General features: G+C 48.1%; 2 protein-coding genes across 2 annotated transcripts in view; both read right to left on the reverse strand.

Annotated features, from left to right (window-relative positions):
- Nucleotides 1-1,436: 1,436 nt before the first annotated feature.
- Nucleotides 1,437-9,075, reverse strand: SF3B4 (splicing factor 3b subunit 4). The gene is made up of 6 exons (XM_035097949.2): nucleotides 8,961-9,075; nucleotides 8,024-8,152; nucleotides 5,387-5,929; nucleotides 3,406-3,597; nucleotides 2,252-2,422; nucleotides 1,437-1,953 (listed from the first exon to the last, which is right to left on the reverse strand). The coding sequence occupies exons 1-6, from the start codon at nucleotides 8,992-8,994 to the stop codon at nucleotides 1,769-1,771; spliced, it is 1,254 nt and encodes a 417-aa protein (XP_034953840.1). The 5' UTR covers nucleotides 8,995-9,075; the 3' UTR covers nucleotides 1,437-1,768.
- A 4,308-nt stretch (nucleotides 9,076-13,383) lies between these two features.
- The window catches only part of MTMR11 (myotubularin related protein 11), a 29,855-nt gene continuing 18,452 nt past the window's right edge, over nucleotides 13,384-24,786 (reverse strand). The window contains exons 11-17 of the mRNA XM_035097948.2: nucleotides 24,651-24,723; nucleotides 23,687-23,757; nucleotides 23,305-23,477; nucleotides 21,592-21,762; nucleotides 20,337-20,591; nucleotides 18,607-18,888; nucleotides 13,384-15,444 (exon numbers count right to left, since the gene is read on the reverse strand). Of these exons, the coding sequence (XP_034953839.2) occupies nucleotides 15,352-15,444; nucleotides 18,607-18,888; nucleotides 20,337-20,591; nucleotides 21,592-21,762; nucleotides 23,305-23,477; nucleotides 23,687-23,757; nucleotides 24,651-24,723 (1,118 nt within the window). The 3' untranslated portion in view covers nucleotides 13,384-15,351. The remainder of the gene's footprint in view (nucleotides 15,445-18,606; nucleotides 18,889-20,336; nucleotides 20,592-21,591; nucleotides 21,763-23,304; nucleotides 23,478-23,686; nucleotides 23,758-24,650; nucleotides 24,724-24,786) is intronic.

A 24,786-nucleotide genomic window follows, 5' to 3' on the forward strand; every position in this document is an offset into this window, starting at 1 on the left:
CGAGGCACGTTGCAAAGAACCTTCTGCTCCACACAGTAACTAGTATAGTGTTTCCACCCTACTTTTCTTGTGCAAACTTCGAAAGAGGGGAGCGTTACCCTCCCAAACTGACCCTGGGAAGGCCGAGAGCAATTTCCTCCCAAGACCTGGCATGGCTGACATGTTCTTATCCTTGTTAAGTTGCAACATCTGCACCAAATGGCTTCAAAGCAGAAGTCAAGCGGCCTACTCTGCAAGTTCCCCATATGAACTGATTGCATTTTAAGCCATAGCTCAGTGGCAGAGAATCTGCCTTACCCCAGGTTCAATTCCCCAATGGCATCTCTGAGTAGCGCTGGGCAACAACTCTGCCTGAAACCCCTGGAAAGCTGCTGCCAGTTAGTGCAGACAATCCTGAGGTATATGGACCAATTAACTGACTCGGTGTAAGGCAGCTTCCTACGCCAGCTAGCCTGGGAGCCTTTTTTGGCAGGGTGAATAACCCCCCCAAAACAAAAACAAAAAAAACCAGCGGTACCTCGACTTACGAAGGCGATCCGTTCCGCGGCACTCTTCGTAAGTTGAATCCTTTGGTTGTCAAAGCGTCTGTTTTGCGCATGCGTGAAGCGCGATTTTGAGCAGGCGCCGACTGTGCACGCCACTTCTGTGGAGGCACAGAACACGCGCACAGCGAAAAGACTTCCAGGTTTGCCGACTTCAGAAGTCGAAACCTTCGGAAGTCGAGTCTTCGGATGTAGAGGTACCACTGTACTCATACCCCTAAGCTGCAGGTTTTGGAGGTGAAGCAATTTTTCACTGAACACACCCAGAATAAAATCAGCATTAAGGATTAGGGTGCCAAAATGCTGAACCCCACAGCCAGCCACCTTTGACAGAATGCACATAGCCCCGAAGGCATTCGTAGACAGTGCCTGGCACCTTGTTAAACCTTTGGAGGTGTGGTGGGAATTATAGTATATCTTTCATAAGACAGCCTACATGTGAAGAGATGTTTTAAAAAAGTATGAAAGGGTATTGGTAAGAATCTGCTTACTCAGACTGTCTTTAAAGTGTGTCATGCAAATTTGTGCAGGATAAAGAACCTTTGAGAACAGACATCCTGTTCATCTTGCTGAATCAGGCATCCAGATCAGACAATACCTGCTTTTCCTCTGAGAATGTGACTTAATTTCTATACATGTGTAAATCTAAGTTGGCGGAATTCCTCTATAGAAGCCTGTGTGATGCATAGGCCTCTAGACTCCACTTTTGTGGGTTCCCCAGCAGCTGCTGTTTTTTTTTTTTACCAAGTAAAACTTAGAGATCACAACTGGTGTGGTTAATGGGGGGAAATCCACCACAGAAGCCTAAAAATAACCAGCCAGACCCCTAAGGATAGGTGAGTGCTGGTAGAAGGAACACTGTTATTTTTTCTTTTTAAAAAAAATTAATATTAGGAGCATCTTCCCAGACTTTTATTTGCAAATCACATGGCTAAGTTGGGTGTCACAAAGAGGAATTGTAACACCATAATTTTAAAAAATGTTAAAACCCTGTTCCGTCTTCCAGGAGGCAATGGAGCTAAAAAAATATTAATAACATGAAGGATGAGCAAAGACCCTCAACACTGCCAAGCTGGTGGGCAGCCTCTTTTCACGCGGGGAAAGCAGAAACACGAACCAGTGGAATGTTTGTCCGAAGAGAAAAGAAAGAAAATGATAAATCTGAGGAATCCGTGGAAGGAAGGAAGATCCTTTTCTTACGCTTGCCTGTGGTCGGGCTGCCTTGCCTAGGGGGGCATGGGCCCCCGCATAGGCCCCCGGGGAGGCACCATGGGTCTCTGGGTGGGCCGAGGGGGGAGAGGGATGCGCTGGTAGCCGTAGGGTGGGGGCCGAGGAGGGCCGTTGTATCCGTGGGGTGGCATCAAGGGAGGCGGCCCACGCATCCCGTGGGGGGGCATGGGGCCGGGGTGACCTGGTGGAGGAAGAAGAGGAGGCAACTGGATTAAACAACAGCCCAGGGGAAACAACAGACAGCACAGAACGAGCAAGTGCCCCCCCCCCGAAAGAAGCAGCACATGGGGAAAGATTTAACCCTCTCCCTCCCTCCCTCGTTTGTATTTGAGATCTGCAGTTCTATTTTATTCAAATGAAAGAACAAGGCATAAGGAAGAAACCAGCTGAAAAGATTCACCTCCCAAAGGAGTTTCTGTACTAAACAAAAAGAGAAACTTGGAAGGATCCTACTGGCCCCAAGCCTTGTGAACACTTACCCATCGGCGATCCAAAATGAGGGCCCCGGGGCGGCATGCCCATGGGTGGGGGGCCAGGGTGGGGCATGCCTGGAGGAGGGCGGGGGGGCGGCTGGCCTCCTGCCCCCGGCGGTCCTGGGTGATGAGGGCCCATCCCGGGCATCCCATGATGTACCTGCATTTGCGGCATTCCTGGAAACACAGGTGCAGAGGTTAGTAGGAGTAGTGGCAGTGGTGTTATTTATTATCTGCCCTCCATCCTAAGATCCCAGGGCAGGTGCAACATCAAAACACAATGTTAAGTTTGAAACTACTTGCAATCGCAAAAATAAGATGGGTTCTGAAAACTCAAGTGTCAAGAACCAGGGTGAAGAACTAAGTCTTCAGCATTCGCTAGAAGCTGTGCGGTGGGGGTGCCAGACACCCCTCTGCGCATCTTACAAGACCCTTAACTATTTGGCCCCAGGGTGCCTCGGGGACTGCCTGATCCCTCATATCCCTGCTCAGTCACTAAGGTCTTCAGGGAAGTCGCTGTTAGTGGTTCCCCATGACCCAAGTGCCGTGCTGCAGTAGATATCAAGGGCCCAGTTCCACAAAATAAAATAAGGAAATAAAAAGCCCCCACTGGGCACCAGAAGTTCAGCAGGTAAAGGGCCTGTTCAACCTCAGCTGGAAGTGAGTTTCATAGGTCAGACAAGCCCGCTCCCTCCTGACATGCCAGTGCCCGGTGAAGATTTTACTCCAGCAAGCAATTTTAATTGAAGTCTCATTTTGTGATTTTAACCGGATTGTAGTCTTTATACAGTCATACCTTGGAAGTCAAACAGAATCTATTACAGAAGTCAGTTTGACTTCCAAAACATTCAAAAACCAAATTGCGGCTTCTGATTGGCTGCAGGAAGCTCCTGCAGCCAATCAGAAGCCCCGTTGGACGTTTGGCTTCCAAAAATAGTTCGCAAACCGAACAGTCACTTCCAGGTTTGCAACGTTCGGGAACTAAGCTGTTCAAAAACCAAGGTACAGCTGTATTGTACTTTGTTAAATTGCTTGGAGACTACTGTGGGTAAGCAGTATAAAAATTGTCCTAAGAGGAAGGCAGAGATCCACTGCAACAGAGGGTGTTGTGGTTATTTGGCAGCGAGAGGGGAAGAGTTGCCCCCAAAGGCAAAACGTACCTGGATGCATCCCACCTGGAGGGAAAGGGTGCGGGTGGGGAGGGTGTGCCCCTCCAGGAGCACCTCCGGAAGGCGGTCCTGGGGCACCAGCGCCAGGCGGCATGGGTGGGGGAGGCATGGCTGGCGGCATCCCCGGGGGCATGGCTCCTGGTGGCGGCACTGGCGGAGGGAATGACCCAGGTGGCGGGATGCCTGTGCAGGGTGGAAAGGAAAACGTTAGGAGATACTGAAGGAAGAGAAACTCTGAAATTCCATACAACAAAGATCCCACGCTGTTAAAAGGAAAGGCATGTTCATAAGAGCATAATAAAAGTTAGCTGGATCAGGCCAATGGCCCATCTAGTCCAGCATCCTGTTTTCACAGCATAGGAGCCAACTCCTAGGCCCCTACAATAAAGTATTTGTGGGGCTGGGCCCCCACAAAGTTGATGGACATTCGCATTCAGATGGGTGTGTGATGCGGGGCGGGGCTTACCTGGGCCCCCACAGTATTTTATTCAAGTTCGCACCCGTTTCACAGTGACCAAGCAGGTGCCCATTTTGGGAAACCCAGAAGCAGGACCTGAGCAGAAGAGCACCCTCTCCTCTCCTGTGGTCTCCAGCGACAGACATTCAAGAAGCTGGAAACCACAGGAGCAGTGGAGACAGAGCAGAGTCCTTCTGCTCCATGACAGCCGCCTTCTGCTCCATGAATTTGTGCAGTCCTCTTTTAAAGCCATTCGTGTTGGTGACCATCACTGCCTCCTGCGGACACGAGTTCCACATTTTAATTCTGTGCTGTGTGAAGAAGGGACTTTCTTCCACCCACCCAGCATCTTCCTTTGATATCTACCCAGGCGCATAGCTACAACAGCAAACCACCAGAACAACAGAAAACTGGTGTGCCCTTGAGCCTCAGCCGTGCCAGTTAAAGCGAAGCCTACTACCCAACTGATCAACTGAAGCTTTACCTCAAGGGAGAGGGACATCAACTCCCATTACCTTGCATCTAGGCAATGTGACCAATGGTCAGAGATTATGTGAGTTCGGGTCCAGATGTCTCCCACTCCCACCAATCCCTGCTTTAACAGATTATTTTACTGGTCAAACTTTGTAGCCCTTTACCTTAAACTATGTCAGAGAAGTAGAAGCACTCATCTTTCGTGCGGTAACACGGTTTTGGGGTAACTATAGGAACATAGTAAGATGAGCCTGCTGGATCAGGCCGGGGGGGGGGGGGCTCTTGTCCACCACCATCCTGTTCTTGCAGTGGCCTATTGCCCCCTAAGAACCTAGAAATCTAAACAGGCTGCTCTGCTCCTTGAGATTCCATAATCATAATGATTTTATTATTTATACCCTGTCCATCTGGCTGAGTTGCTGGATCAGGTCAAGGGCCCATCTAGCCTAACATCCAGTTCTCACAGTGGCCAAACAGATGCACCCCCCCAAGGGAAACTGGCAAGCAGGACTGAATCACAACAGCATCTTCCCTCTTGCAGTTTCTAGCAACCAGCCACTGATAGCCTTGCCCTTCATGACTTTCTTTAATTCGGTAAGATCTAAAGTAGAGCCTGGCTGCTGGATCAGGTGAGTAGTCCATTTAGTCCAGCCTCCTGTTCTCACAGGGTCCCAATACCCCTAAGAGCCTAGGAGTCTAGACTGCCTGTGGATTTGGAGGCTCCATAAGAACATCGCAAGTGCCTGGCTGGTAGAGCAGGCCTGCATCCTGTTCTGGCAGTGGACAACCAGTTGCCACAATGGGAAGCCCACAAGGACTACCCGAGCTGAAAAGCGTTCTCCCCCATGCTATGTCATTTCCAGCTACTCTGAAGCATTTCTGCCTGCGGAGGCAGAGCACTGCCATCATGGCGAACAGCCAACTCACAACATTCTCGGAACCCATGAGACAAAGAGGGACAGTGAGGAGGGACAGAAACTCAAATTGAAAAACACCAGCCAAGAGCTTGGAATATCGAAAGGAAAAGAGGGGGCTGCGTACCTGGCGGGGTGACACCTGGCCCCAAGGTGGTGACGACTGGGGTGGGCACCGAGGGTGGGGGAGGGGCGTCAGCGAAGAGCTGGTGGGGCCGGTCAGCCTGCGAGAGGGGGTTCTGGGCGGCCAAGAGGCGCTCGGCCGCCGAGCCATGCCTCTCGCCCTTGGAGTCCTTCTTGAAGGCGTAGGAGACAGTGATGGGGCGGTTGCACAGGTACTGCCCGTTCATGGCCTCAATGGCGGCGTCAGAGGCGTCGAAGCTAGCAAAGTTGATGAAGGCGTACCCCTTGGAGTTGCCCGTGTCCGGGTCGCGCATGATCTTGGGGGTCTGGAGGATGACCCCAAAGGCGCTGAATGTGTCGTAGAGGAGCTTCTCGTCAATCTCCGGGTCCAGGTTGCCGATGAAGATGTTGGCGCCCACGTCCAGGTTCTTGTTGTGGGCCGAGGCCTTGTTCACCCGGATCGGCTTCCCATACAGCTTGATCATGTTCATGATCTTGATGGCATAGTCTGCATCCTCCTCACTAAGGAACTCCACAAACCCGTAGCCTGGAAGTAGACAGGTGAGAAAGACGCTTAAAATAGGGTTGCCAAACAGTGAGAATCTGGACAGATTGTGGAGTTATTTTAGCAAAGTTGTTGAGTTTTTTGGGTGGAATCGCATATAAATGCCGTTTTTGAGCTATTTTTATGGGAAATTGGGCACACAATGCAGTGTTTATGTATGAGGGTTGTAGACATCCAAGACCCAATGAAATTAATGGAACCTAAGCTAGTGATGTCCACTAAGTTTAATGCATCTGCTTTGAGTAGGACTAGCCTTGATGACAACTCACTGTCACTTTAACAAAGTGGTTCACAAAGATGTTGATGGAATTACCTGGGGGAAGGTGGCCCTAAGGGGCCAAGGGGATGGCAGGGAGGTGCTAGAGGTATAAATCAGACTTTAAGAAGCTGGTACTACTGGATCAAGTTTATCAGATTTGTTGAATTATTATTATTGTTGCTGCTGCTGTTATATTTATACTCAGGTTTTTTTCCTGATGGGAATCAAGGTGGTTTACAGATTAAAAAAACCAAGGATTGCTAAAAACATAGGGGGGGTAGCCCATCTTCAAAAAACAATTTAAGCATTGATAAAATTAAAACTATATACATATATATAATTTGTTTAAAACATTCCAATAATTACAATAAAAACAGCACAGTTCCGTTCATTAGAAGCAGTCAATTCCCCAAAGCCTGTTGGAACGGGTTCTTCACCTCCCTGAGAAAGGACGACAAGGAGGATGAGAGGTCCAAAGTCTGGAAGCAGCCACCACCAAAAAGGCCCTTTCCCATGTCCCCCACCTGTCAGGACGGCAGTATTGAGAGAAGAGTCTCCCCCAAAGATCTCAAAATCCAGGCAGGTTCACATAAGGGACTGTGGTCTTTCAGAGACCTAGGCCATGCAGGGCTTTATAGGTCATACGTAGCACTGTGAATTGTGTCCAGAAACCATAGCTGTCAACCCCCAGATTTGAAGATAAGGAATCCTATGGGGCTGTCAACTCTTGGATATGAAAGTAAGGGTGCTGAATAAGGGAATTTCCTGCAAAAAAGGGAAAGTTGACAGCATTGCCAGAAATATGCCAGTGGAGCTGTTCTAGCAAGGGAGTCGTATGTTCCTTATAACCGCTCCTTTAATTAAACTAAATAGTTTTAACTGGGTTTTCAATAAGTGTGCAATTAATCATAAGTGCTCTGAATTTTATTGCGTTATTATCCTCCTCGGCATTACATGCAAACCGCTATTCTGAATAATGCTTTTTATAGGGTAGGGGGCACTTGGGATAAGTTTACGGAACCAAGGGGTGGTGGTCCAAAAAGGTTTGGGAGCTACTGCTTTGCTGGTGGGGGAGAGGGGTTATTTGCTTGTTTCAGCTTGCACTGTAAGCCACCTGGGATGAATATCATGGAAGAAAGGCATGTGAATGCTTTAAATATAGAAATTGTCCCAGTCTGCATTTGTACTGCAACCATTTTTACATTATAGTTGCTTTTAAATGCGCGTATTGTTTTGGTATATTTAGAATCGTTTTTGTCCTTTTCTTGTTTCAAGGTTGCAACTGTTTCATTTGTTTTATAATTACATATTTTGTTGTTGCAGCCCACAAGGGACTTTTTAAAGGGTGCGTTAAGAAAAGCTAATTAAATAAGCAAACCTACAAGGTAGGCGCTCTGCCATAGCCTACAGGAAGAGCACCTGCTCTGCATGCAGAATGTCCCGGGTTCAATTCCCAGGGGCATCTCACGGTAGGGTTGGGAAAGAACCTCTGCCTGAAATGCTGGAGACATGCTGCCAGTCAGTGTAGACAACAATGAGCTAGATGGGCAAATGGGTCTGACTCAGGAAAACGCAACTTCCTATGCTCCTAAGTGCACCTTATATGCACGGAAATTACTGACTATTCACCCCCCCAAGGAGACAACTCTTATGCACATAAGACTTTGCTGCAAGATAGGTGGGACCATCGCTCGCTCATGAGCCAAGCCAAAGGAAGATTTACGGCTCAGGTTGGCCACCCATGTTACATCCACTGACAAACGTGCTCCCTCCAAAACAACATGCTGCCTCTGCTCTGTGCTCTTGGCATCGCTTACCCTGATGCTGGCTAGTGACTCTGTCTTTGGGCATGTGGGTGTTGACGACCGGACCTGCCTGGAGGAACAGCTCCCATAGGAGAGGTTCGCTGACCTTTTCGTCCAGGCCTCCAACATACACGGTGGCATCTGGAGCGGGGAGGAAAGAGACACACATCAGTTCCATGGACAGAAAGCAGGCTCTTCAGAGATCTCTTCACCAACTCATCCAAACGAATGCACCTGGGGGGGGGGGTGCGTTGGACTAGATGACCCTTGGATCCCTTCCAACATGTACATTGATTTACACTTCAAGTACGCCTGAAGTTAGCTGCAACTTAATAATATTTCAGTAGACATCTGTGCTTGCGAAAGCCGAATTATTAGCAATAATTAGCATCCACTACTGCAAATAAAAATAGCAACTTAAATTTAATAATAAAAACAAAAGTAGCTTTTATGTAACAACAGCAGCAGCAGCACCTTTATTGTCACCCACGCCGTGCAAAACAGGAAGCTACCCCAATGTAGACTGGCCTGATAGTAAGGATTATGATAAATATAGACACACACATTTGTGAAATCTTTATTATTAATCATAATTAGCCTCTGCTGCTACTAACAAGATCAGCTTTAACTTCACCCACCCACTTCCAAAACTCCCCTTATACACAGGGAAGCTCCCCTTATACACAGATTGTACTGTTAGCAATAATAATTAGCATCTGCTACTATTACTGATTATTATTATTATTATTATTATTATTATTATTATTACAGCAGCATTAATCCCTCCCTATGCAGAGCCAATGGTCCTGGCACGCCAAGAGGGGAGGGGAAGTATTTTTGGGCGGGGGCCTCCAACCCATAATAGTCCCCCACTTCAGCAGCCGCCCCTCCCGGAGAAGGGGAGAGAAGGGGGAGGTGTAGGGAGCTGCCCCGGAGCCCCAGCCCTCACCTTGGTTCCTCTCGGAGATGGGCCCAGCCGCCATCTTGGCGCCACTTTCTAACCACCTCGCGCCCCCACCGCCTCAAGCACGACGGCCTCCCAGGAGCCACTGCCGCCGCCGCCCCGCCCACCGGAAGCGGCGCATAGTACCGGCGATCTCGAGGCGCCGTCGGCCATCTTAGGAGCGGGCAGTTAAGCGGGGAGACCGGACGTGACGTTGTAAAAGAGCAGGTCGGCCCTCGTCAGGTTTAAACGGAGGAGGTGAAATGCCTGCTCCGGCCGTGTTAAGTTGAAAGCGGCGGCGCCATTTTAAAAGAGGGCGGGCGGAAGTTGCGGTTCGTAAGAAGGTTCTAACGGAATAAACACACTATGAGGTAATGCTAATATCGTGTGGTAATAAGATTTATCATATATATATATACTCTGTATGTATATATAAAATATATACACATACACATATATATTTTTGTGTGTGAATGTCATTTGTTTTTTCACGTCAGCATAGCTGCCAAGTTTTCCCTTTTCTCACGAGGAAGCCTATTCAGCATTAGGGAAAATCCCTTAAAAAAAAGGGATAACTTGGCAGCTATGCACGTCAGGGTTTTCTCCTCAGAAATTGTTAGTGTTGTGACTGTTACTATATTCTGTATACTGTACTGTACTCACTGTATTTGGAGTATAGTACGCAGTATCATACGTTAATTGTACGCAACAGGAAACGATAGAGTCGAAATGGCGGTCGGTTGGTGACGTCACTTCCGGTAGCGTCCCGAGTGGGGAGTGCCCTTCCCCCTCCAAATACAAAAACACACGGCGAGGTACAGAAAAAAGGCCAAAAACGCGGGCAAATCAGCGTCGGCGTAGCTCCACCTCGTCCCTCCCCTCCCTCCTGATTGGTCAGTTTCCCGCAGATTTACTAGGAAGGTCAATTTGGGATAACAGTATATGCACATATGCAGTGGCTCAACCAATTGGGCTACACACACACCATACATTTAAAGCACGTATTTCCCTCCACCCCGAATCTTGGGAAGTTTAGTTTACCCCTCGCAGAGCTACAATTCCCAGCACCCTTAACAAACTACTGTTCCCAAGATACTTTGAGGGAGCCATGCATGGGCTTTAAAATGTGGTGTGAGCGCAGCCTGTGGTGCAGTCCCATTGAAAAACAGCAAGATTCTAGTCCCCCTGATGAGTTTTACCTTTGGGGCAATAAGCTAGTCTCAAAACGCACTCCCACATCCATTTTATTCTTTTTTAATCCCACCTTTTCCTCTAAGGCAGTGATGGGCAACCTTCTGAGCTTGGTGTGTCAAAATTCGCCAAAAAACCGATCATAACTCGGGTGGTGTGTCACTTCGAGAAAAAAAAGATAATTTCACGATATTTATAGTTTAAATAACAAAAATATATAAATTAATATATAACTGTATTTAATAATTCAAAAACTAATGATTTAACCAAACCAAACCAAAAACGCCTTATTTATCACAAAGTGCCCAGAGTTGTTGAGCTTTTTGGGGGGAGCTGCTGACCAAAGTTTTGGAGGGTTTTTTGGGGGGGTGCAAAAGTTGCTTTGCTTTTGGGGGAGTGCCCCAAAGCTGCTGCGCTTTTGGGGGGGGAAGAGAACAGAAATAAATGACGAACAATACCTTCGCTGGAACTAACACACAGCACCGACATAGTCTGCCAAAGCGCCAAAAACCCCAGCACAGAATGGGTTAAAAAACTAACGCTGTTACACCCAATCATTGTCTGCCAAAGCGCCCGAAAAAAACAGCACAGAAAGGATTAAAAAACCAATCTCTGGATACCAGCAACAACAACAAAGGATCCAGGTTTTAACAGTGGAGACAAGCTGTACAGCTGTAGCGTGAGGAGGAGCGGGAGCACAAATGGGGGGGGGGACAACAGTGCGAATGGGCTGATGGGGCACGTGCCAGCAGTGAGGGCTCTGTGTGTCACATCTGACATGTGTGTCGTAGGTTCGGCATCACTGCTCTAAGGAGTTCAAGGTGTGAACAGTTCTCCCCATCTCCTCTCATCCCCAAACCAGAAAGACATCACTCAGATTAAACAGCTAATGATCAATGTATTTCCCCCGTTTAGCACAAACACCTGGCTTGTGTGAGCAGCATCACATGAAGAGGATACACAAAATGTGCAGCATTGGCATAACAGTAGTTCCCCAAAGTCCATCTAAGTTGGGCTTCCACAAATGGGACATATTTGGGCCGAAGGTGAGTCACACCTGTGGCACCATTTTCCTGTGCATGGGGGGACGGGATGTTCCTGATTCTAGGGACACAGGACAGATGGAAAAATAGGAGTGAGGAACTTCCAGATGACATATTTACTAAGAATTCATCCTGGCTTGTTTGCAGGGAGATTTTACAACACTGGCTATTTATAGAGGATTCATTCTGATGTGTTTGCAGGGAGGTTAGGTGATGTGTCAAAGCAGGTGTCATCCCACAATTTTGCAGTGTATTTCCCATCACTTTCATTTCCCTCAAAAGTTTGATCTTTTAGGGAGGCGGGCTTACTCCAGGGTTTACCATCATCCCTAATTGTGCAATCTGGATTTGAAAATATGTGATTCCCCTCACCAAACAGTGACCGTCTGGAAGCACCCACACACACACACATTTTATCTGCCATATAGGAATGATCTTTTCAGTTTGCTTTTCTGGGTGGTAGTAACAATTACAGAACTGAATTACATGAAGCTGAAGACAAATTTAAGAGCAGCCATAAGGCTGTCTCAGGAAGAGTGGTATGGAGCAGAAGGCTCATCCCATCAGCTTTGCAGAAAGACGAGCTCCATTAGGCACCTGTGAACTGTTTATTTGCCAGTTGGCCTGATTTTCGTTTTTCCTCTTCCCTCCGTGGCCTTTTACCCTTGTATGTCGTAGTTACATTTTTTAAAAAAAAGATTATAAGCTTGTGGACACCGGGGACTCCTGTTTCAATTGATAGTGCGTAAACCACTCTGGGAGACTTTTGGGCTGAAATCCCCAGTGGCAAATGCTGTAAATAAATAAATGAATCGGCAAACAATTTTCCCTAGCAGCAGAAAACCAGGTGCTTCTGAGAAGTCCACAAACAGGGCTTGTGAATGCAAGAGTCCAGTGTTGTTTTTTCCTCAGCACCTGGGATACATAAAGGGGGTTCTTTCTTTCTTTTAATCTCGTGTCTGTTTAAGGAGAGAAGGTTGCAGTGTCACAAGCCCTGACCATATATTATCCCCTTAAACAGCTGTAGGACAGTTTGTAGCCAAAGGATGGGGAGGCGGATGGTTTCCTCCAACTTACAAATGTCCCTGGGAGCAAATCTATTTACAATTACATGCAGAATTGTATTCAAAAGATATTTATTTCTTTATTTATTTGAAATTGTTCTTTAGCTTAAAACTGCTTGTTTCCCCATTAGCTCTAAAAGGCTTCTGGACCAAAGCTTATAAAATGGAAATGGAAACATTTAACAGCAAATATGTAACAGCAGCATTTAACCCTCCTTTGCTTGGGGGCAAAAGGGGAAAAAACAAACACACATCTTAAATGGAAATACTTTCCCACTATTTTCTCCTGTTAGCGAGGGGAAAAAACACATTGAAGGAACACGACGACGAGACTGTGCAAACATAATATACAGAAATGGATGGAGAGACGTATTAAGTTCCTAAGTACCAGCATCGCATTTCGGCGTTCCCAGGCAACGGCGTACCAAAGGACTCCGCTCTGATGATTTATAGATACCAGACATATGAAGCAACATTGAGTGCTGCCTGACAAACACTGTTAATGAATTTCCAGGTAACCTGTTATAGGGGAAAAGAAAGGGCCTCCTGTTTTTTAACAAGCCTCGGGAAAACCTATTCTTGAGTAATGGAGAGGCAGTAGCAGCTGTTTTAAAGTGGAACGGACTCCCTTGGAAGGTGGCAGACTCTCCTTCCTTGGAGGTTTTTAAGCAGAGGTTGGGTGGTCCTCTGTCATGGATACTTTATCTGTAATTGCAGAGAGTTGGACTAGATGGTCCTTGGGGGTCTCTTCCAACTCTACAATTCTGTGATTTTAGGATAAAGCCCTCTAGAGGAATCTCCAGCACATGCACACAGCTGTACCGTGTTATTTCATTTCTGAACAGTACAAACAGCAGAAAAATTCACCATTTCTGCCTAGAGGCCAATAATTTGTTGGAGCAGACCAGCTCTTTTTTAATTCATTGTCTTATTTGCAGCAAGGGTAGTCCCTTTATTTAAGCACAGGGCTTAAATCTCAGGCCAGTAAGCAGCCTAGAGGCAAGGGGGGATTTCTCTCACATACATAACATGCCATTTCTCAATAAGTGCTATATAAAAAAAGCTTCTCTGAACATCTGTTTTGGCACACCTTATCTTCCACACCAATTTTTTTTAAAAAAAAGTGACTGCGGAAATGACCACAGAAAGTGCTAAGGAACTGGGGTGTGTACGTACCCCAGAACTGGCCAGAAAAGTCTGGTTTGCCGATTGCGAAAGCATGATTTCCCAGTTTAATAATAATAAAGCTTCCTGTCAGTTCTGTCAAGAGCTTTGAGGCCGTTAGATTTTATTGCTCAGCTTGGCAAGGAAGAGAAATCTGCCTGTCAGGAGATTCCTCGGCAAATCCTCCTGAACGTTTCACTTTCCAAAGTTTGATCAAACTTATTTGCAAGCTCTTGTTGCAGCCTTGTGGGTGCAGATCTAATGAGGATGGGGGCCGTTCAGCACTGGATCCCAAAGCATCAAAATATTGATTATCCAGCAACAGTTGAAAAGGAAAAGTCACCCCACCATCTCTGACAGAGGAGGAACAACAGCAGAAAGGACATTTCGCTTCTATTCCCCTACAAAGAAGAGCAAGGTTCTAATACTGTAGAGTTGTTCTTTTGTTTTTTACAGACTGCAGAGGAAAGCTCACACCAAACACTGCAGTCTAGAAAGGAGGAGATGCTGGTCCACTAGCCAACTTTTCATGGACTGCCTGACTCTTGCAAATATGCCTGGACGAAGCAGATATTCTATGCAAGAAGAGTCTTCTGGATGAGGCCAAGGGGGCTCACCTAGTCCAGCATCCTGTTCTCACAACCAGATGCCTCCAAGGAACCCGCAAGCTGGATTTAAGCACAATAGCATTGCCCCCTCCTGTGGTCTCCAGCAACTGGGGTTCAAAGGCATTTCTTCCTCCAACTACAGAGGCAGAGCATAGCCATTCTGGCTAGTAGCCCTCGATACCTCTCTAATCCTCTTCTAAAGCCATCTGGGCTGGGGGCCATCACTGCCTCCTGTGGTGCTCTCAAGATGTTGTTGATCTCCAAGCCCCCTCGCAGCTGCATCAGCCAGTGCAACCAATGGTTAGGGAATGACAGCGAGAGCTGAAGCCCACCAACATCTGGAGGGAACCGCATTGGCTACCCCACGGTTTAAGTGTTACGAGAACCGGACAGTAGCACTTTGGGGACATAAAGGTTAATACCCCTTGGTGGGTTCTAGGAGGCAAAGAGAGTAAAGCAGACTACACAGAGCTGGTCAGCCCACTCTGGGCTACCAGGTGCTTCCAGGCACTTCCAGGCAGGTGTTTATTATGGGATGGTTGCTCCTTGAGCATTCAGGCCTTTGGGGGGGGCATCATGACAGCAACATCAGAATGCCAGCCCATGTTATTCCCCGCTGCCCCCCCCCAATTTAATCTGGATTAATGACACATCACACATTTAAGGCACATGACTTCTCCCAAAGAATCCTGGGAACCATAGTTGATAATCTTTAGTGCACTTGACAAACTACATTTCCCAAGATTCTTTGGGGGAAGCCATATAAATGTATGCAGCTTTAATAAGTTTTTTAAACAAACAAACAAACAAACAAACAAACACAAACCAAACACCTGATGGCAGGCACCCAATATTGCAGCGATATTAAGCCCCACGTCGCTTTGCAATCAAAACAGAACATTTGGGACGAATATAAATTCAGGACAGAACTGCAGATGGGTCAATACGATCTGTTTGCTGAGCTGGGCAACTTCAGAACAGACACTTCCGATGAATCGGGGTGCGGTTGTCCAGCCACAAACATCAATCCCGTAGCCTGAGTGCATCAGTTTTCTCCCAACTGGGTAAGATCTCCAAATGGAGCTCTGTGAAAATTGCAGGGGGTTGGACTGGATGACCTTTGGGGTCCCTTCCAACTCTACGATTCTACGAATCTCTGAAACATGCAGATTGCAACTGCTGTCTCTTCTTGGACAGCGGGATGCACCAGGTCTACGCTGGATACGCTGAGTGCCCGCCCCGTTCTTGATGGGGTGGCAGGAGGGAGCTCCAGGCAGTCTGCGTGGGCTCTGCGTGGAACACTTCGGGCTTCTTGGGCATCGTACTGCTAGCTTCCGCTGGCTTGCCAGTAGTTCAGCCGCTCTTGGAGCAAGTCCAGTTCCTCGGTGAGGCCCACAATGCTGGAAGCGAAGAGGCCGGCCTGAAGAGAAAGGCAAGACTGCTGTTTCTACAAAAGCAACGCCTAAGCCACATTGTAACAGCAGCAGACAAGACATCCCAGCTGTGGAATTCCCTCCCTACTGGACAGGGGAGATGACCCTTGGGGGTCCCTCCCAGGGCCATCTTAAGCACCTCCAGTGCTGTGGTGCAAAGATCCCTCTGCTTCCCAGAATTGCCGACCTTTTTTAAGGAGGACGACGCTGCCAGCGAAGCACCCAGCTTTGCAGGGCTGGAGGAGGTGGGCAGGGGCTGGAGGACAGCTCCTCCGGCGGGGAAGAAGCAGAGACTGGACACAGCGGCTCCTAGCTCAGCTGGCTGCTTCATGCCATGGTGGCCACGGCAGGTGGAGGCTCTGGGCGTGGCTGCTTCAGCACAGCATGGTGGAGGCGGGCGAGGGTGGCGAGCTGATGCCAGGAGGCACCACGTCCAGCCTCCGCCTCTTCCCTGGCGCCCTTCAAAACTTGGCTCCCTGGCACCCTGCACCACTAGCCTCTATGGGTAAGACACCCCTGGTCCCTCCCCACTCTACGATTCTGTGAAACAGCAATGTTTACATCTGTAAAAGGTAAAGGTAAAGGGACCCCTGACCATTAGGTCCAGTCGTGACCGACTCTGGGGTTGCGCGCTCATCTCGCATTATTGGCCGAGGGAGCCGGCGTATAGCTTCCAGGTCATGTGGCCAGCATGACAAAGCCACTTCTGGCAAACCAGAGCAGCACATGGAAACGCCGTTTACCTTCCCGCTGTAGCGGTTCCTATTTATCTACTTGCATTTTGACGTGCTTTCGAACTGCTAGGTTGGCAGGAGCTGGGACCGAGCAACGGGAGCTCACCCCGCCACAGGGATTTGAACCACCGACCTTCTGATCAGCAAGCCCTAGGCTCAGTGGTTTAACCCACAGCGCCACCTGGGTCCCCGCCCAATTTTTGCCTACCACATGATCCTTGGAAGTCACAGAATCATAGGGTTGAATGTGATCCTATGGATCGTCCAACCCCCTGCAACACAGGAACATGCAGCTGTTCCTTACGGGGCTCAAACCTGCAACCTTGGCGTCATCAGCACCACACTCTAACCAACCGAGCTATCCCACCTTGAAGATTGGCAAGAAGAGGAGGCAGCCCCTCGTGCTGGGAGAAAGGTTCTCCATCTCTGCGCTAAGCAGGAAGAGATTTGTCGTCACCAGCAAGGACCACCACTGGCTTTGGGGAAGAGGCTTTTCATCCCCTCCTTTTAAATGGGCTCCCTTGTATAGGAATATATCAGAGCCCTGCTTGGATCAAGCCAAAGGAGGCCCATCTAGTTCGCCCTCCTGTTCTCACAGTGGCCAACCGAGTGTCCTGTTGGGAAGACCACAAGCAGGATCTGAATGCAACATCAGCAAACTCCCTTCCTGCAATTTCCAGCCACTGGGATTCATATTGTCTCTAATAATGGCTGGTAGCCACTGGTAGCCCTTTCCTCCATAAATTAGTCCAGTCCTATTCCAAAGCCACCCAAGTTGATGACCACCCCTGCCTCCTGGTGGAGCAAGTTCCATAGTTTGACACTGCACTATGTGAAGAAGTCCTCTTTTTAATCTTTCCGGAATCTTCCAACATTCAACTTCAAGTCCTAACGTTAGGAGAGAGGCATCCACTTTCTCGACGCCAGGCATAATTTTCTAAGCTTCTAGCATCCCTTGTTCCTATTTCTACTCCTAGGACTTTTGCTTCAGAACTCGTTTCCAAATCCCTGTTATTTGTTTCCTCTTTTAATGAACTGGCACAGACTGGAAGAGGCAGGATACAGTGGTTGCCTAATAGACGTGGCGCACGCCGGCCTCCGGAGACCTAGCTGTGAAGAATCTGTTTCTAATTGTGAGCTGCTAAAGGCAGCTATCAACATCAGGAAGTCGTCCTCACTTCATCTTCTGGTTTCCCCCTCACTGCTTCCACAGCTGAGAGTAGATTTGAGGATCACTGTTTGCAAAACAGTGGGCCTGGCTGCTTCAGAGTCCTTAACTCAGAAGCAAGGCCTGCAACTTCAGCACAGCTGAAGATCAGCTGCTTGAAATTGTGCAAATTACATCCAAGGAAGAAGCTCTTTTTTTGTGCTGTATCTCCTTGGGGTTTCCTGGCACGGAAAGAGCTTTTAAGCTCTCTGCTTTGCTTGCTGGGCAAGACCCTTCAGGACGTGAGCTCTGGAAGTGCTGGGGATTTTTTCTCGCAGCGCCAAGGGTTTTGGTATACGAGATTTTCATGTAAATATGGAACCCTTGCAACTGAACCCTCCCCCCCTCCCCGCATAATATGTGCTCATACTGTAATAATGATTTTAAAAACCTTTTATAAAAGAATCCAAAAGTAGTTTGGACACTAGATGGCACCACACAGCTACAAACTCTACCTCTTGGGATTCCTACCCTTTAGCCCCTCTGTTTACATTCTCCTCCCCACACCATGAAATTATCATTAATTTTTATTATTTTTATCATCACCACCATTGGTTTATTAATCACCTTCTAAATTTCCACCTCAAGGCATTTTGGGCATAAGGTAAATGAAACCAAAAACACATTTAATGAATTGGGTTGTCGTTCGACATATCCTCATGCCTTGTTTCTGACTGTCTTCTCAGAAGCCACAAGACTGTTGGAGATCTTTATGACATTTTAGTTGTTTGTTTGTTTCTTTGTTTTTTAGATTTGAACGGCTGCTAGGAGGCCAGTTGTGGCGTGATTACAAAATGTAAAAGTTTTAGAACGAGCATACCATACTTTTCCGTGTATAAGACAAGGGTTTTTTTCTGAGAAAATAAATGTAAAAAATGGGAGGTCATCTTATACATGGATAGTGCAGAGTGGGGATGAAAATCCCACCAAAAAAGCTCAACAACTCTGGGCAAGCTCCCCCCCATTTTCTTAATTTTGAGTCCCCCAAAATAGGGGGCATCTTATACACAGGGGCGTGTTATACACAGAAAAATACGGTATAAATAAATCACGTCCCTCTGCTTGTGGAACAATGCTTCTATTATGGTGGAACTTTTTGAACCCAAGATAGATGAGGAACCGTTTTTTTTGCAGAACGACCACCTCTCAACCTGCCCACGATTCTTTACAGCAATGTTATTTTGTGCTGCTCCTCTGCTGTTTTGTACCTGGGTTTCTGGGCTCCCACGAAGGTAGCACCTTCTCCACAAGCAGATGGAGGGCCCGGCATATGATGGCAGAAGGAGCAAACCGTCATGATGGAGGAGGAAGCTCCGGGTTTTGCACCTCCGAGACCTGTCCTGCTCCCCGGGAGCCTCCGACACGTGAGACCGCCGGGAACCTTTCTTGGCGAGGGAGCCATTTTTCCAGGGGAAGAAGTGGGCTTGCAGAGAGAGGGAGCCCTTGGAGAACAAGTACAGAGTCCTTTTCCCAGGAGGAGCGTTTTCCATCTGGAGGAAGGAAGGGAGAAAGATCAGAACATCGGAAGAGCCTAGGAATCAGGTCTTAGATATGATCCTGGCAGCTCAAATAGTAATTGCAACTCCCTGGAAAACAGTCCCAAATCTTACACAGGGCTCTTCGTGTGCCACTCATTCTGGAATGTATACGGTAGCTATAAGGGAGAAAATTACACATAATTTGAGATTTTGACAAGGGCTAGAACCTCCAGACACTTTTAATATGATTTGGCATTCCCTTAGTGTACATACTGTACATATGCAGCGGAGCAGTCTTCGAGACAACTCTCATCTCAAGTCTGGAAAATCTGGAACTAGACTTGATAAATGAGATGGTGCTGATATTCTTTTTTGTTTGTTTGTTTTGTATTTTTAATACAGAAACAAAAAAAAACCACCCACATCCCACAAAAACACACACATGTTCTTTTCTTGGACCTGGTTATATTAAATCATGTGCAACTGTGTGCATTCTGTGTACCGATTTTATAGTTTTGTTTTTAATCTTTTAATTTTTATCTGTTGTTTTAGAGTCATAGAACTGTGAAGGTGGAAGGTACCCCCAAGGGGGTCATCTAGTCCAGCCCCCTGCCATGCAGGAATCTTTTGCCCAGCACAGGGCTCGGAGCCACGTCCCTGAGATTAAGAGTCTCACGCTCTACCGACTGAGCTAGCCCAGGTTAGCATCCTGAGCAAGCATCCTGTTCTCACAGTGGCCAAATTCCCCTAAGAACCTAGGAGTCTAGATAGACTGTCTCTGGACATGGAGGTTTTATAAGAGCAGTATAGTTTCAAATTGGATGGGAGACCGCGTGTTGAGATTCCTGCATTGCAGGGGGTTGGACTAGATGACCCTCGGGACCCCTTCCAACTCTACAATTCTGTGATTCCTTCAGAAGAGCCCTGCTGGATCATGCCAATGGCCCATCAGCTCCAGCACCCTCTTCCCACAATGGCCACCCAGATGCCTGTTGAAAACCCACAAGCAAGATCTCAACACAACAGCAACTGGGGGGGGGAGAGTTAAACTGGTTCCTAAACTCTTAACAACAGGGTTCCAGATTCAAACAGGAGGAAACTTGAGTGGTGCTGGCAAAAAGGCTTCTTATCTGAGAACCTGGATAGCCACTGCCAGTCAGTGCAGACAATACTGAGCTAGACAAGCCCCCAGTGGCTTGATCAGCATAAGATATAAGCTTCCTGCTTTCCTGTTTAAGTCAACCCTTTGTTTGGAATCATGAGGACTGGAACCTTGTAAAGGCAGCTTCCCGCAGTCCTGTGGGTCGCAGAGTTAGATCTAAGCAGGGAAAGGTGCTGTTTGAGCCTGGTGTCCTACCAGACTGGGAGATGCCAAAGATTTCTACGCATGTCCTCTGGCTCTGAATCCACCAGCCCAAGTTGTGGAAATGACCTCCATGCATTCCCAAACAAACACAAACCTTGCCAATGTTTTGGGGAAGGAAGTTCCCATTCAGAGTCCCGCCGTTGTTGCCACCATTCCCACTGCGCCTGTAGCAGGGGTTCCGGAAGCGCGCCATGTGCCGGGGGCTGTATCTCAAGGACCAGTCCCAGATGGTGGGCAAGGAGGCCCCCGTGGCTTCCTTGACTGGGTAGCCGTCTTTCTCCAAGATCTCCAGGCAGAGGGGTTCTCGCCAGCCATTGATGGGAGTGTAGAGCTGGGTGAGAAAACGGTTCTGGCGGGAGGGGGAAGAGAGAGGGGTGGTGGTGGATGAACTGACCCTTCCCAAAAAAGCATTTTCTGTCTTCCACTTGTATGGATTTTAATGGCCAAAGAAATGTTGCAACAACAGTGGCCTGCTCTCTACAGAGCTATTGTGAGGATTCCCCCATCCTTCAAGAGGAGGAGCGGATTCCTAGAGAGGAGAGGCAGGCCACAGGAGAGAGAACGCCTAGAGCAGCCTTCCACAACCTGGCGCCCTCCAGAGGTTGCGGGACACCACCTCCCAATGCGTCATCACAACCCATGACCTGGGGATGGTGGGAGTTGTAGTCCAAAACAGCTGGAGAGCCACAGGTCCGCCATCTTTAAAGAGAAGGTGCTGATTCCTAGAGTGGAGAGGCAGGCCACAGAGGAGAGAACGGCTAGAGCAGCCTTCCCCAACCTGGCGCCCTCCAGATTCTGTTGGGCTCCAACTCCCAGCGACTGGCACAGTGTCAACACTTGGGGATGATGGTGATGGGGAATGGCAACACCCTGAGAGTACCACTTTGTCTATCCCTGGTCGATCAGCTTAAGTCGTCTTGCCTCTCCTTCCCACCCAGCATCAGAGCAGAGCTCAAGAGAGCCAGCAAATTTGGCCCCACCCTCGTCCCTTTTCAAAGCCAAGCAGTTCTTTTCCTCATTTTTCCCTTTTATATTGTTATTGCTTCGTAAGCAAAAGAAAAGAAGTGCAAACGTAACGAAGGTGAAGAAGGCGAATAATCAAATATTGAAGTCATGAGCCATCACAGCCTTGAGTACCAGCAATCTGAATTATTAAGATTAAAGGTTTTCCAGGGTTTGGCAAAACAGCCCCTGGGCTGCTGTCAAGAGGGGAGAGAGGAGTGTTTTACTTTCCAAAAATCCCATTCTGTTTCTGTACAATGGCACATAAATACAAGATATCAGCTCAAATACACAGGTTCACAAGTGCCAGGCCAGGCTGGGTATATCCTCCCCCCAGCACAGCTCACCTGGTTTTTCCGCCCTCTCTCCCACTGGCAATTGAAGAGGAAAGTGCTGGAGAATGGGACATAGCTGCTTTCGTGTAGAGCCACCAGGTAGGCTTCGGTGAACTGGAAGGACCCGGGAAATTGCTGCAAAAGCTGCCAGGTGCAGTCCAGGAACAGCAGGAAGACTGGCGACTGCAAAAAGGGGGGAAGACACTGAAACACTCCCATTTCTTTTCCCCGAGCAAATTTATTCTCTCTTCTCCTCCTCTATGGAGAAAGGCTTCAGGTCAGGGATGGAGCATCTGAGGCTCTGATTCAGTACAAGGCAGCTTTCTGTGTTCTTCTTTCTATGCGACCCTTACTCAGAATGGTGAGGACCAGAACCTTACTTTGATTTTAGGGCAAAGTCTGCAGCACAGCACCAAAGCATCACTTGGCCACTTTGATTGGTTGGACACCCTTACAGGGGCCACATAATACCGGTACCTGTTCCGCATTTTGTAAGAATTTAATCTTTCAAATTTAGTATACCTGAAGGAGCGTCTCCACCCCCATCGCCCAGCACAGACGCTGAGGTCCAGCTCCGAGGGGCTTGTGGCGGTTCCCTCCCTGCGAGAAGCGAAGTTACAGGGATCCAGGCACAGGGCCTCCTCGGTGGTGGCACCCTCCCTGTGGAACTCCCTCCCACTGTATGTCAAGGAAATAAACCAACTATCTGACTTCGAGAAGACATCTGTTCAGGGAAGTTTTTAATGTTTGATGTTTTGTCGTGTTTTGAATCTTCTGTTGGGAGCTGCCCAGAGTGGCTGGGGAAACCCAGCCAGATGGGCGGGGCATAAATAAATAAATAAATAAATAAATAAATAAATATTAAAGTGTGGCAGCACCTACACTTGGAACTCCCTGCCTATGGACACCAGGCTAGGGCACATTTGCTGCACGCTTTTTGGCACGGGCTAAAAACGCTCGTGTTTAGATAAGCCTACCCAGCTGTTTAGAAAGTGTCGATCCGTTTTTAGGCTTTTGTTATTCTAACTATGAAAGTTTCAGATTATTGTTGCTAGACCAGGTGAGGGTAGCGGATGGGACTCAAACCCTCGGGCGAGTTAAGGGACTTCCCTTGCATGCAAAGGGATTGAGTGGACAAGACCAGGGGGTCCAAAAGTCAAGAAGGCGGTTTCTGCATGTTCTGTGGAGGGAAGTACTCCATCGGGTGGATGGGTGCACTCCATCGTCTCACCAGACAAACAGATGCCAACAACATATCTTACTGATAATATTATCGTTTTATGTTTTTGGTAAGCTGCTTTTAGGTTTGTTGAGGTTCAATCCCCAATGGCATCTCCAGGTAGGACTGGGAGAGACTCCCTGGTCTGAAATCCTGGGGATTCGCTGGCACTCAGTGTAGACCAGGCATCCCCAAACCTCAGCCCTCCAGATGTTTTGGACTACAATTCCCATCTTCCCTGACCACTGGTCCTGTTAGCTAGGGATCATGGGAGTTGTAGGCCAAAACATCTGGAGGGCCGCAGTTTGGGGGTGCCTGGTGTAGACAGTAATGAACTAGATGGACCCGGTGCTCTGACTCAGTACGAAACAGCTTCTGATATCCCTCGATGATAAATTGTAGGGTTGGAAGGAACCCCCAGGGTCAACAATTCCACCCACTCCCCTTGCCATGCCAGAATCACCGTTAAATGCAGGGACCATCCCATTTTAAGGGGTCCAACTCACCTCATCCCGGTCGTTTTTCTGGAGGAGGTTCAGGCGCTGTAGGAACGGGTGCCCGGTCGCCACCCACTCTTTCTGGACCAGGCTCTGGAAGCCGGAGATGGTTCTGGCATGTGGGTCTGAAATGACTTGCACCAAGGAGGCCAGCAAGCAGTTCAAGTCCCTGTCATCCGATTCTGGAGGGGGAAATGAATGGAGGGTGAGAAAGGGGAGCTTCAGGGTGATGGAGACTCCAAGGTGACCAGGAGTCACCGAGGCAGGGGGTGGGCAGACCAGGGTTGGTCAATCTCACTGTCATTGGAAGAATGTCCCATTAGGCACACCATACACCCTGCAGTGGGTCCTTCTGCAGAAGAAGCACAGAGCAAAGAAACCCTCTCTTTACCTTGGAGGAGGACAGAGCGGCTCCTCTCAGCCAGCAGCACAGCCACTTCACTGGCCTTCTTCAAGCACACCCTAGAAAGGAGGAGGAAGCTGGTAGGTACAGAAATTCATAAGAATGACAGAAAATTGTTTTAATATGCGAGAATACTATTAGCCCAATGATGGAAGCAGGAGGACATGCCAACAAAAGAAGAGTGGCAGATGAAAGTGATGGACTATGCCGAGCTGGCGAGACTAACAGGGAAAATTCGAAACCAGCAGGACCAGATTTTTCTAAAAGACTGGAACAAATTTATGTCACATTTGAAAGACAATTGTAATGATTTAACATGGCTTGTAAGGTTACAAGAAGTATTTTGTAGGAAGAATTTATGAATTATTGTGAAAAGGATAAAGTTTAATTGATGTAAGATTTGATTTATAACAATAAGTATAGTAACAAAATGCAAAATCAGAAAAGGATTTAGAAAACCTTTAGAAGGGGTTGAGGGAAGTTGGAGGCTGTGATAGCCAAAGATTTGTCATTTTGTGTTTTTTTTTGGAGTTGCTATTCTGGAAAATATGTGTAAAAACCAATAGAAAAGAAAAGAAAGAAGGAGGAAGCCTGCTGCATTGCAAAGGACACAAGAAGAGCCTGCTGGATCAGGCCAAAGGGGGGCCATCTTTGATCAGCATCCTGTTCCCCCAGGGGCCAACCAGATGCCTCAATGAGAAGCCCACAAGCAGGACCCAAATGCAACAGCGATTCTCCATCCTGCAGTGCCCAGCAGCCAACATTCAGAAAAGCATTTCTGCCTCCAACCTGCAGAGGCAGAGCATGGCCATCCTGGCGAGCAGCCTTCAATCGCCTTCCACCACTACAAATTCACCCGAGCCTCTTTAGACAGAGAGAAGGGGAGACAGAGATGGGAGCCTGTCCTCACTGTAGCCAGAGGGACCAGCTGCGGGGAAGAGATGCAACTCACCTCACGTGATCCAGCCATCGTGTCCCTTCAAGGCTCGAGAGCCACTTCTCATCGGAGGACGAGCCGAAGGAATCTAGAAGGGGAATCGAGAGCACACAAGCAAGGGCACCGTTGTGCAAAATCAGAGCACAGACTT

This window comes from Zootoca vivipara, chromosome 17 (genome assembly GCF_963506605.1).
Source record: "Zootoca vivipara chromosome 17, rZooViv1.1, whole genome shotgun sequence".
In the NCBI taxonomy this organism is placed as follows: domain Eukaryota; kingdom Metazoa; phylum Chordata; class Lepidosauria; order Squamata; family Lacertidae; genus Zootoca; species Zootoca vivipara.